This window comes from Pyrgilauda ruficollis, unplaced genomic scaffold (assembly GCF_017590135.1).
Source record: "Pyrgilauda ruficollis isolate IOZ18807 unplaced genomic scaffold, ASM1759013v1 scaffold108, whole genome shotgun sequence".
NCBI lineage: Eukaryota > Metazoa > Chordata > Aves > Passeriformes > Passeridae > Pyrgilauda > Pyrgilauda ruficollis.
The window spans coordinates 1,356,806-1,369,912 of NW_024508988.1; the positions used below are offsets into that span (position 1 = coordinate 1,356,806).

The window sequence follows — 13,107 nt, forward strand, 5'->3', positions numbered from 1 at the left end:
CCGGCGCGGCCAATGGGGCGAGAGGGCGGGGAGCGGCGGCGGAGCGGCCCCGGCCGCCCCCGCCCTCCGCGGCGAAACTCGGCGGGAGCGCCGCGGGGGCTGAGACGGTGCCCGCGCCCCGCACGGCCCGCACCGCTCCGCAGAGCAGCGCACCGCCGGTCGGCGGCGGGGGATGAGCCGCGGCCACCGCGCTCCGGCACCTTCTCACGCCGCCCCGAGGGCACCTGGAGCTGCCGCCCCAGCGCCGCGCTGAGCCTTCCCCGGCGTCGGTGCGAGAGGCGGTGAGGCGGCTCCGCTCGGCTCCGCTCGGGCCGCCCCGATCCCCCTCCGGGCTGGGCGCGGAGCGCTGCGGCAGGAAGAGGCAGCCCCGACTCCCTCGGCTGCGGTCGGTGGTTGACGGACGGCACCCCGGTTCGGCCTCATTTTAGGACTTTTTTTTCTTTCTTTCTTTAACTGAAACGCACCACTTTTTTCTTTTCTTTTTTTTTCTTTTCTTTTTTTTTTTTTTAATAACTTCTCGCGCATTTGAATTTTTATTTTCGCACTATACAACCCTCTCCCTTCCCTTTCTCGGCTTTTCCTTTTCGGACCCGATCTTGCCGTCTCTCAGCTCGCCAGCTGCAGCGTGGGTATCATGTCATTCGACCCCACCATCATGCCACCTGCGAACGGCTCCGCCAACGGGACTGCCAGCGGGGCCGAAGGCGGGAAGCCCCCCACTATCCCCACTGTCATGTTCATCTTCGGCGTGGTGGGCAACCTCATAGCCATCGTGGTGCTCTGCAAGTCCAGGAAGGAGCAGAAGGAGACCACTTTCTACACGCTGGTCTGTGGACTGGCGGTCACAGATCTCTTGGGGACCTGCCTGGTGAGTCCGGTCACAATTGCCACTTACCTGCAGAACCAATGGCCAGGAGGAGCTGCACTGTGTGAGTACAGCTCCTTCATCCTCCTCTTCTTTGGTCTCTCTGGCCTCAGCATTATCTGTGCCATGTCTATAGAGAGGTACCTGGCCATCAACCATGCCTATTTCTACAACCATTACGTAGACAAGAAGCTGGCAGGGCTCACACTCTTTGCCATCTATGCTTCCAACGTGCTGTTCTGCGCTCTCCCCAGCATGGGACTCGGCAAATCTACTTTGCAGTACCCTTACACTTGGTGTTTCATAGACTGGCGAACAAATGTGTCCACCCATGCAGCATATTCCTACATGTACGCGGGCTTCAGCTCCTTCCTGATCCTGGTGACTGTGATCTGCAACATCCTGGTGTGTGTGGCCCTCATTCGCATGCACCGCCAGTTCATGCGGCGCACGTCCTTGGGGACAGACACCACCTCCAGCCGTTTATCTGACTTTCGCAGACGCCGGAGCTTCCGTCGGATGGCTGGAGCAGAAATTCAGATGGTTATTCTGCTCATTGCCACTTCCCTGGTCGTGGTCATCTGCTCCATTCCTCTGGTGGTGAGTAACATCATGCAACCACTCTTCTGTTCCATCACCCTTACTGCAGGATACTTTCTTCTCCTAGTCTGTGTTTGTCAAAGAGATTCCTGTTGGAATAGGTGCTTATTTGTGGCACCTATAGCTGGTGTCACAAATTGTTGCAATAACTCAATGGCTGCTTGCATACATGCATGATAAGAGAAAGTTGAGTAGATTTACATTTACACAAAAAGAAACCTGCTTATCCCAAGTCTTGTAGTCCTTCACTTGATTAAAATAGACTGCCAAAAATCTCAATAATTGTTCAGCTGGAATCCACATAGTAAAATCCTGAGTGCTATAGGCACTTTAAAGTTCACATGCAAAATTAATTTGTGATAAGTGAGGCTTGGGACTGGCCTGCATTTCTGGTTGTTTAGTGTATTTTTAAAACGTGCATGCTGTTGCTGTAGGGTGCAAGAGTCCCTGATGTGCAAAAGGAGGACAGAGTTGTGATCACTTGGCACTAGCAACATACAGAGTTTTTCACTACCAAAACCTAAGCTAAGCTTCCACTCCTCAGGCATTCATGCACCATCTCTGGGGTAGATGCCAGGCATCCTTGCAGGAGTTCCCCACACAGTGGGAGGAGTGAACTCAGTGGAACCACCTGTCGGTGTATTGCTCAGTGAAATGAGTGTTGGAGGAAACTGGCCCACATAAACCTTGAGATCATGCTGAAATGTCAGACCATTACAACTAACTGTTTGCTCGTTTTCTGAAAAGGCTGACATAATTAGTGTTATTAAATTGAACACACAGGATTCACTTTTTTCTATTCCTCCACCCTATCTTCAGGAAAGACAAAAAAAACCCAAATCCACCAGCCAGAGGCAGAATTCTTCCTTGCCAACAGCCAAAATAAAGCTTGTCAAAAATCCTGTCCTATTCTGGCTCAGAGACATTAAACAAATAGTTGGCTTGCCTTATTTGCCATCTTACAAAACACAGTGTAGGGACTAAAGCATTGGCTGTCAGACAGAAGATGTTTTTAGAAGGACTTTTTTAAGGAGGCTTCTTGTCAGTAGGGTGATCCCTGTGTCATAGAGAGGGGGTGCCTTCTATGTCAAAAGAGCTGGCCAGCTGGAGATGAAGAGCAGTGTCAGTTACTGTAAGGAAGCTGGGAGAAGTGCCTGTGAACAGGACTCGGGTGGCAGCGAGTCTGTCCCCCTGCTCAGAGGAGCTTTAATGGCATGGGTTGGTCAGAGCTGCCACATTCCTGACAAACAGGAGCTGGTGAAGTATGGCTGTGCTGCAGCATCAGGGTCCCAGCTGTTACCAAAGGCCATCTCCTCTCCTTCAGCGTTGTCACTTGCTGTGGTGGCAAGGTGTGAGCGAGCATGGTGCCGTGTGTTCATTGCCTGGTACCCAAAGGAGGTTGGGTTGAGAGGTGCTGCCTGAGCTGCACACAGGGTGTCCCCGGGAGGAGCACAGGCCTTAGACAGAGGAACTGTGCCAGCCTGCCCTGCAGTCCAGCTCCAGAAACGGGGTAAGCTGACACGCTGCACTGGGATGCATCAGGTGGCTGAAACCCCAACAGTAGTGGTGGGTGACAGTACTTAACTTGATTCATCTAGCATCAAAACAGCTACTTCACAAGAGAACAATATTGCATTTTTTGCATTTTCAAAAGAGGTGCTCCGTAAATGTAGAGAATGAGTTCTCTGAATTAAATACAGCATCATGATGTGATGGACTTCAGCAGCTTCAGAAAACAAGCCAAGTCTTATCCTGTAGCAGAGCAGCTAGAGGAGTGCTGAGAAGTCTGAATGTGAAAGGCAGAATGAAATAGTTTATATCCATTTGCACCTAGACAGTCTTTTAAATAATACTTTGGCAAAAAAGGAGGGGGGGGGGTGTGTGGCGGGCAGGAATCAAAAGGGAGGGTTTACCAGAAAGTGAACTGGATTGTTGAGAGTTAAAATTAATGAACCTGGGTGGGGCTAAAGGTTTATTATTTAAACAGTAGCTAGTGAAAAACTTGCATATAGCAGAAGTATGTGAAGGTGCAGGTGATAAAGTTGTATAGCTCTCTCAGACCTTGATTTCACTTTGTACAAAGGCAGAGTGTTACCTTGGGAATGTTCACGTAAGTTAGCTTTTACCTGGCAAAGCAGTGTGTATTTTCTCTAGCTAAAATGACGTAGGAAACTCTCATTTCATTTAGATGGATGACTAAAAATAAAAAGAAGCTTTTTTTAAAAAAACAAACCCAAATAACCACATATATACACATCATCACAGTGTCCAGTGTGGTTAAATTTCCTCATTGTTAAGTAGCTTTTTTAAGTCTTTTGCCTCCCTCTGTGGGAATAAGCCACAGCCACTTGTGCTGCTTTGTGCCATGAGGAACTGCCAGGTAGGCTGCTGTGTTAAGCCCTCTGGATGCATGGACACTGAGGTTAAGAATGGGGAAACTCAGAGAAGTGAACCTTTATAGTATAAATCCCTAGAAAGAGCCACTAGGCAAAGTAGGTTGATAACTAATATAGACTAATAGACTAATATATACTAATAGACTTACATTTTCATGACTCTGAGGAATTTTAAGAAGTCCTCAGGTCAGCCTGGCAGTCATCAAGAGCCATAAAAGTGGTGCCAGCATGATTCAGATATGCCAAGCAGGCTCAAAGGGTGCTTTGTGACTTAGGTTTTCTTTTGATGAGCTGACTTCCCACTGATGATTTCAGCTCAATAAACCATCAAGTAAGTCAAAGAAAAGCAACTTCTGAAAGAGACACATAAACCTCTGGCATTTTAGAACAAACACTTTCTCAAAGATAGTAAGATAGCAGATGGAGTCAATCCAACAGGAGCCACTTATTATGGTTTGATAGAAAAAAATTTCAAGACCTGAAATATTAAACAGCCCTGAAATAACTGAGTCAGATAACAGCAGGTTTTAGTAATGAGATGCTTCAGCATATGATTTACACATAGGGTAGTTTAGAGTTTTAGTGATTATTCATAAAATCTGCAAAAGTTTAAAGTAATAAGTGCTGTAACAAAATTATGGGGGATTATGCAAAATGATGAATGAACTTGAGAGAAGGCTGATCAAATATATGAAGGAAAAAAAGATGAATGAAAAATAGGTTTGTGAAGGAAACTTCATATAAATTGGTGTGTTCTCAATGTGCAGAAGGGGATGTGAAAGACATGAATCTGACAATAGTTTAAAAATTAAGTAAGAAAAGCACGTAACTTATGTGCTGACTTGTGTCTTGACTCCACATGGCTTATGTCATTTCTTAAAATATTTTGAGCGTTTTAGAAATTAGAATTGCATAGAGTGAAATGTAGGAAATTAGTTATATTAGGAGAGATTTTGTCAAGAACAGAGCGGAAAGTTTTATCTGGCCTTTCTGAAAACACCAGGCTGTTTCAAGAGTAAATAGGCACACACTACTCAAAGTCTGGAATTCACTCCAGCAGTCTGTCAAATACTCTTAACATTTTTAAGTGTGTGATCTTCTTCTTATTCTGACCACTGAACATTATTGTTAAATTATGGTCATATGAAAAACAAAATGTAATGTTTTGGGGTGTACATCTTGTTGATTGCATTAAATGATCAGGATTTTCTAACTTGATGTTTAATAGATCTAATTTGCTTGGCTTGGCTGGTTTCAACTTCTCGGTGTCAGGGTCTGTCCATGACCAGCTGCAAGGTGTCAGGCATGATTTTTTGGCAGTGGCATAGTCACCAAGCAGACAGTAAGACCTTGAAGGGCAAAGGTTATTGGCTTGTGGAGCTGCAAAACTTGTTCCTGCTTACTACCATATGTTTTTTTAATTTATCATATCAGCATGTGGGGAGATTTTGAGGGCAGGTGGAAGCTGTGGAAACAATTACAAGTGTGACTGTAACTATAAAAGTCACTTTATAATGTTTCATAGGATTAGAAATCATGACTTCCATCTGTAGTTAGTAAAAAGGAAAAGCTCAAACAGCACAAGGACTCTGATCCTACAAGTGCCTGTCTGGAGCATAAACTTGACGTACGTTCAAGCTGTGCAGTTCTTAATTGCAAATAAACTGCTAGTACTCTTAAGATATGTTGTCTGGATTCTACAGCTGCAAACCTAATATACAAACCCTATTTTTTAGAGATCTGAATTGTTCTAGTTTGCTTCCTTTTTTAATTAGGATTTCAAATTGCACAAATCCAAGCAAATTTATTTAGCAGCGCATTCCACTTACTTATTCTGCTTAGAAGATGACAGGCAATACCTTTTATCGTGTTGGCTCCTGCAGCAGAGGACTTGTAGCCAAAAGAGAGTACATCTCTTGCTGTAATTTTAAGTGATCCTTTACTAAATGTTGTTTCACCAGTAAGTAAAGAAGGATAGAACTTAAACAGTCCTACACAGATACATTTTTACTCTATTGTGATTAATGTGAGACAACAATAGCTCTGAACTGATAAATGCATATGACATTCTGGGGAATCCATTTTCTATGAGACTCTTCTGGGAAGTAGAAACAGTTTTGTACAGTCAGAGTTTTCACTGACTAGGTCCACTCTGTGAATCGTTAACCTCCACATGCTGCGTAGCTGTCAAAAGGAAATACAGCATCAGAGACAGCATAAAACAAGCTGTCCTGTACCATTAGCAATAATCCTTTTCAGCTACAGAGTGAACACTGGAGACATTTTTGTCTTTCCATAAAGTCTGCCAGGTAGCAGAAAGAGGTGGAATAGGTACCTCAATTTCACGTGCTGCTTATCAAAAGAACAATCCGACTATTAAATCACTGACGTGTAACTATAGCTCTGAGTTAAAAAAAAAAAAAATGTAAGCTAGGTCTCTAAGTTGAATTGAACTGTGTGTTTCTTCAGCTGTCTTCAGAGTGTGCCTTCTGTTTTTTGTGTGGTCCGGGTGGATTTGTTATACACATTAGGCATATACACACATACACATTATGCATATCTACACATCATATATATACACACATATTACACATATCTACACTTTATACACATACACACATACACATTGCACATATACACACACCTCTTGTATGTATGCACACATTATACACATAAACACATACATATTGAACATATGTACACATACCCTTCATACATATATTCACATTAGATATATACACAAATATTTTACAAAGATTCACACCCGCCACGGGGCAGCCGCGCCATCTAGCGGTGTTGCCTGGGAGCAACAACTTATTTATCAATAATTTATTTACGGATCCTTTATTCACAGCATAAATAGGGAATGCTGCGTACAGAACAAACAGTCAAAGTCATAAATAATAAAATTACGATCTTATAAATAAAATTGTAATGAAATTAGTTATGAATAAAATTAATAATGAAAAAATGAAATTATGTCTGAAATAGTTTAAAATCAAGTCAAGTGTTTAAAAAAGGAGGAAAGTTTCTTAACAAAAGTTTTTTCAAAAGCCATAAAAATGAGTTCATAATGCATAGGAATACTCTTTGAAGCACCTGAATGGCATGTTTGGCCTAACAGATCGATAAGGCCAAGAAATTAGTAGTCAGAAAGACATCTGCAGTGTTATAAATCATTAGAAGAGTAACTGTGGATAAAATTGGCATCACTATATTGCTTTGTATATTCAAGATTTTCCCATGTCTTGAGTTCACTAGGTTACCCATAAACCTAGAGAAAAGTACTGAAAAAGGAAATCATCAATTTGACAGTCTGTTTGAGAGAGACTGTAGGCACAGAGGGACTCTGCATTATTCTAGACTTACCACTGATAGCTTTGGAGAATATTCCATCTCTGAATACTGACATGGTTGAATGCTACCACATTGCCCTCCTGCAAGAAAATTTCTCAAGAATTGTGAAATTTTCCACCGGACCTGGATGGCTTTACATGGAGGAAAAATTGTATATTTTTTGTAAAAAATTGTAAAAAAAATTACTTGTGAAAGCTATCCTAATTTGGCTCATTTATTTAAATTTTTCTTGCCTCAGTGACTGTAACCTCCTAGCTAGGCAGGCCTTGATTCTTTTCAGGAGCCAAGGATAATATTCTAAAAACCTTGTAATTTTGCTACTAGATTTTTACTGTATCAGATAAAAATATAATTAAGGGATCTATTTTGACTTAACTGAAGAAACCTGAAGAAAATAGAATTTCCATTATTCACTTTTCAGTGGCTTTCCTAAGCCTTTCTCTAGCTGGACATTGCTTGGGTCTTGCTAAAATGGAGAAGAGCTATTTGAGGCTAATCAACACAACAAGCTCCTGTGATGCCATTGTGGACTGTGCCTTACAGCAGCATTTACAAAAGTGGCTTCTAAACAAGGAGAGAGACTAGCTGAAGAAGAAACTAGCAGAGTGAGCTGAAGAATACATTTCTATGTAGAAGAAGGGACCCTTCAGTTTTAAAATCAGTGCATGATAAACTAGACTCACTAATTAAATAGTTGCTTCACACATCAACATCTTAAACTCTTGACCACTTAATCAGTATTTTTGTAAGTAAAACCAAAATGCTGGCTGTATAGGAGAAAAGAGTATTCTAGTCCAGTGCTGAAATAATCTCATAATCTTGGCCTGTTAAAAATCTCCTAGCTGGGCGACCTGTCTTTTTGGGGTTTTTTTCCTCCATTTCTTTCTTTACATTTCTGTTTTTCTAAACCATGCTGCAGCAAGCAAACACTTGTGGTTATGTAAACAGTTCCAGTAAGGACAGGTGCCAGGAAAATACATTTCTAAACTTGGGAATCGACAACTCAGGACTTGCCTACAGAGTCTTGTGTACCTGGATTATCGTGTGTGTTTCAGTTCATTTCTAAATGATTATTGCTAAAGGAACTGGTCAGGTCTCCCCAGTCAGTTACCTCTTTGCAGGTTGCATGAGACCTACGGTATACCAAGGAAGCAGAATACAGGTCTACATCTTTGTTCCTGGGAAATTTTAAAGACGCCAGCCAAAATTTGGGGGTTCAGGGATTAAATATGAGGTGAAGGAGAGAGAAATAGCCAGTCTTTTTCTACATGAAACAAAGGTGTTACAATTTTCTGGTTTTAATTTGCTATTTCCATAAATGAATCCGTGGCTGCCAATCTGAGATGCCTAACTTTGCCAGCCTGCTCCTCTGTCACAGCTTACATCTGTAAATCTAGGTCTCTGCTTTGAAGTGTAAGCTTTTCTATCCTGATGCAATTATGTAATGGTGTCTTCCTTTTCCCCCTTCTCCTTGGGTAGGTCCGTGTCTTTGTGAACCAGCTGTACCGGCCTGAATCGGTGGAAGATGTCAGGCAAAACCCTGACCTGCAAGCTATCCGCATTGCCTCGGTGAACCCCATTTTGGACCCGTGGATCTACATCCTCCTCCGCAAGACTGTGCTCAGCAAAGCCATCGAGAAGATCAAGTGCCTCTTCTGCCGCATTGGAGGGGCTCGGAGGCAGCACTCGGGGGGCAACTTCAACTGCGTGGATGGGCGCAGGACCTCCTCTGCCGTGTCCAGCCAGTCGCCCTCCTTCATCTCGCGCGAGCTGAGGGAGATCAGCAGCACCTCGCAGACGCTGCTGTACCCTCCGGAGCTGAGCGAGAGCAGCGTCGGGGGCCGCGTGCTGCTCCCGGGCCCCAGCGCCAGCTCCGCTCAGTCTGACACCACGTCCGTAAGGACACTGCGGAGCTCCGACACCTCGGACTCCTCACAGGGACACGACTCCGAGAGCGTCTTCCTGGTGAGCGAAATCAGCTCGGGTGGCGGGGCCAGCTCTGCACCCAAGAGTGGCCCTCTCCAGGTCACCTTCCCCACAGAGACACTGAATTTGTCAGAAAAGTGCATATAGATAGCCGTGAAAGGCATCAACCCTGGGGATACTTCCTGGTACATTGGAAAAACTGGTGCAATAGATAGGTGTTCTGCCTATTCGTGGGAAGAGGGGTTCAGCTGTGCTTCAAAGGGCTATTTTTCTCTTGCTGTGTGATGGGTACATTTCCTTTAGACTACTGAGGACTGTGTGGAACAGACATTGCACTTGGGCCCTGCATTGCAAATGGTACAAAGCAGGTCTGATGGGACTGGAAACGTGAACTGCCTTGTCTTGTTGTAGGACACAGGAGAGCTTCTGTGTCTCTGGAAATAGAAAGACCCCATCACTTGCTTTTTTTTCTTTTTTTCTTTCCTTTTCCAAGTCTGGTAGAATTGTTCTTGCTCCTTCCCTGTTGCTGCTCAGCTATCAAGAGTTTGAGCTTCTGGTACTAGAGCTGAATATGCGGCAGCTGCTAGTAACTGGACACAGCTACTCTGAGAGCTGCCTGCAGTAGGATTTTAAAGTGTCTCACTAAAGCGTGAAAATGTGAATTTTTATCATTGTATATATATCAGGATTGAAAATATTTAAAAGTGTATTCTTCTCTATGAGAAGGTTTGTTATGAATACAAGGTATATAGAAATGATTGCCAGCCTTCTCTTCCCACAGTATTTCCTGCTGATAAGGCATTCTTAGCTTAGATTTGTTGTTAATGCTAGATTCACAGCTGATGAGATAATTCTTGAGCTGAGGATACATAAGCACTTTCTGAGTGAAATGGGAATATATGCCTTTCTAAGAGAGAAAAAGAAAACACATCTTTCCAGTTAAGAATATTAGTTTTCAGTATATGTATATACTAAAAAAATCCGATTTTATTTATGTTCTGAGAATGTTTTTCTGTGTAACACATGCACGCCTCTCTGAGTACTTTGGCCCACTGTCTGCACACCTTAGGCAGACACTTAACATTGCCCATCAGAGTGGTCCCTCTGCTGCCCAGGGAGACTCCTTACATGTAAAGTTAAGGACATATAGAAGTGCTTTCAATATCAGGGCCTGAAACTTTCAACTCCTGGTTAATAGTCTTAATATTCACTTTAGTTAAAGCATCACTGATGTAATAAAGGTATTGTTTCGTAACATTTATCATTTTACTTTAAATAGTAAATAGAATTTTATGACTGTGTAATCTGATACTCCATCAAATAAATGTATGAAACCATGGAAGCAGAATCTTCATTTAAAGTATAGATTATATAGACCTATATTGCAGTCTTAAACACCTTGAAGAGCATTTGTTGCTTGAGTTTTGATGACAAACACATCACCAAAACCAGCTGTTAACCACTGACAAAAAGGAGTTCTGTGTTTTATGTTGTAAGGGTTAGATCTTGTTCCAGAAATACTGTGTATCAGAATAATTCTGTACAGATATTTGGGGGATGTTTTGTCAAATACAAAGCATGTTATGCTGCTTAAAGTGTTTTCATGTGAATGCTACATTGTAATGAAAATTTTGAGCCTTATGTTGATATGTTTAAGCAGTTGTACCGACCAAAGCAACTTTGGGGATCACAATTAAATGGAAATGTTCTGCTTGATCTCAGATGTCTACATGAGTCTGCCATTCAGTGCCAACTCCTTGCCTTAACAAGCCTCCCATCTTGGAATGCTTTGCACTCAGCTACTGCCAAAACATACTTTGTCCTGCAAGTTTCCAAAACACCACAGCCTGATCACCATCAGCAAGAAGCAGCTATCTTCAAAACTATCCCCAAGAGCACTGACATAGAGCCACAAAAATTCTTTATTTGAACAAAGACATTTTCCTTTGACAGGGGAGAAGTTGAGCTTATTTGCCTTCATACATATAAAAAGTGAGGTTAAATCTCTACACAAGTATTTGCAGCAGCAGCCACTTTACACCAGTTAAGCTGGAGAACAGTATTACCCAAGCTCCTACTGCAGCTACAGATTTGATACAGATCTACAGATAAAAGATCTGCCTGAATTCCTTGCAATTAAACCACCTCACTATGGTCGGTTGCTTACTAGTGGCCAACAAATAGAACAGACTCACCGTACTTCCCAAGGCAGGAAATAGCACCTGGCAGAGCAGGAAGGTGGGACTGCCACTGGCAGATAACACCACATGTACCAATATGGGACCACACCTTTGCAGCTGGCCCACAGCAGCACACCAATATTATTGGTACGTTATGCATTGACAGTTGAATATCTACAGTGTGTAAGTATTTAAATAAGGAAGGGCTCGCTATTTTAAAAATTATTTCATTAATATGCTTTTATTACTCCTTGTCATCATTACTGATGAGAACTACACGTGGTCTGCAAGAGCTTTAAGCAAGAATAGACCATCTGAAGTGGCTTCCTCTAGCCAACAGGATAGGCCTGAAGTCCTCCTGCCCCCAGCATTCACAATGTGTCAGTAGTGGACTAGACTCACTATCAACATGAACTCCCTCAGAAGTGAACTCCTGATTCCCAAACAACCCACAAAGTCTTCTGAGCAATACTGCAATTGCCTGCCACAGCTCCATGGCAGCGCACAAAGGCAAAATCGGAGCACTTATGTTGTCTAGTTGCAAACACAGATGAGTGTTCAGGAGCAGATGGGCAGAAGGACTGGGCACCCTTTTTTTAGGGTGACAGTAGTGATATCTCGTTCACCTGCCCCACAGTCCCACTCAGGTTTAGCACCTTCCTCCAATGCTGACCACAGACACATTACTGAACTACATTCCTCGGCCTCCCTGAGCTTAACAAGGCTACAAGTTTGAAGAGTCTAATTTGCAACATGGAGGTTAAAAGTTTATTTTCTTGCTAGGTATTATGAGTAGTTTCCATATATACAAAAAGGTTTCCTTTCTTACACATCAATATCTCCCCTATATTACTAAACCCCAGAGGTCTATATCCCCTCAGAACGGCCTTTCACATCACCATCCACATTCCCCAGTCCTCCGTGTTCACAGAAAATGTACTGATTCAAAAATTTCTCATACCAAACTTGTATCTCTCAAACTCCATCCACCCTGCTAGTGCTGTGACTTGCAGTCCCCCTCCCTCACTTCCAGCAGTCTGTCCTGCCCACACATCCCAGATCACTGCATTGCTGAGCCCTTTATAGGGACACTGCCAGACCTCCAGCCCTGCAACCACACCCAAGCCCCAGCCCTAAGTCCATGTAAGGCCCTGTCCTGTGGCAGGGCTTGCACGATCCACCCACCACAGGCAGGACGAGAGCCACTATCTGTACCAGACAGTGGTTTCTTTGAAGATCTGTAGATTAGTTTGAATTTCTGATCCATGGTAAGTTAGCCTTATGAACGGTTAAGGGTTCAGAGGGCTTGGGCTGTTTTAAATCAGGCTCACACATTCCTGCTGTCGGGAACACCCATGCTGCCTGACCTGAACTGGCGCTACAGGCCCAGTGCCAATGCACTAACAGGGTCAGTGTAATCTGCTGGCTTCAAATGGCACAGCCAACATCCTAAGTCAGTAAGCTTTTGAGGTTTTTGATTCTGCTGCCAGACACAACAGCAAACCTGGTCACTTAAGGCAGATTACTATTAGAGCTACCAAATACCACCAGGCCTTTGCACTCCAGGCCCTCTTCTAGGCCTGCCAGCTTTACAGACCTAGAAACTCAATGAATCTCCTACTTTGTGAAACCAAAGGCAGCTCGATCCCCTCATCTAATCATTCCCTTTGTTCATTTATCCTTTACAACCCTTACAGCTCCTAGCCTTGTGGCTCCTAGGAAATCAGCCCTGAAAGCCAGGCAGCACACCTGGCAGGATTCAGCAGTCACCGGTGTCCATCAG

At 43.4% G+C, this 13,107-nt stretch overlaps 1 protein-coding gene across 1 annotated transcript; it reads left to right on the forward strand.

Annotated features, from left to right (window-relative positions):
- Positions 1-85: 85 nt before the first annotated feature.
- On the forward strand, positions 86-10,860 carry PTGER4 (prostaglandin E receptor 4). Its single transcript, XM_041472683.1, has 2 exons — positions 86-1,465; positions 8,698-10,860. The coding sequence occupies exons 1-2, from the start codon at positions 635-637 to the stop codon at positions 9,289-9,291; spliced, it is 1,425 nt and encodes a 474-aa protein (XP_041328617.1). The 5' UTR covers positions 86-634; the 3' UTR covers positions 9,292-10,860.
- Positions 10,861-13,107: the final 2,247 nt, after the last annotated feature.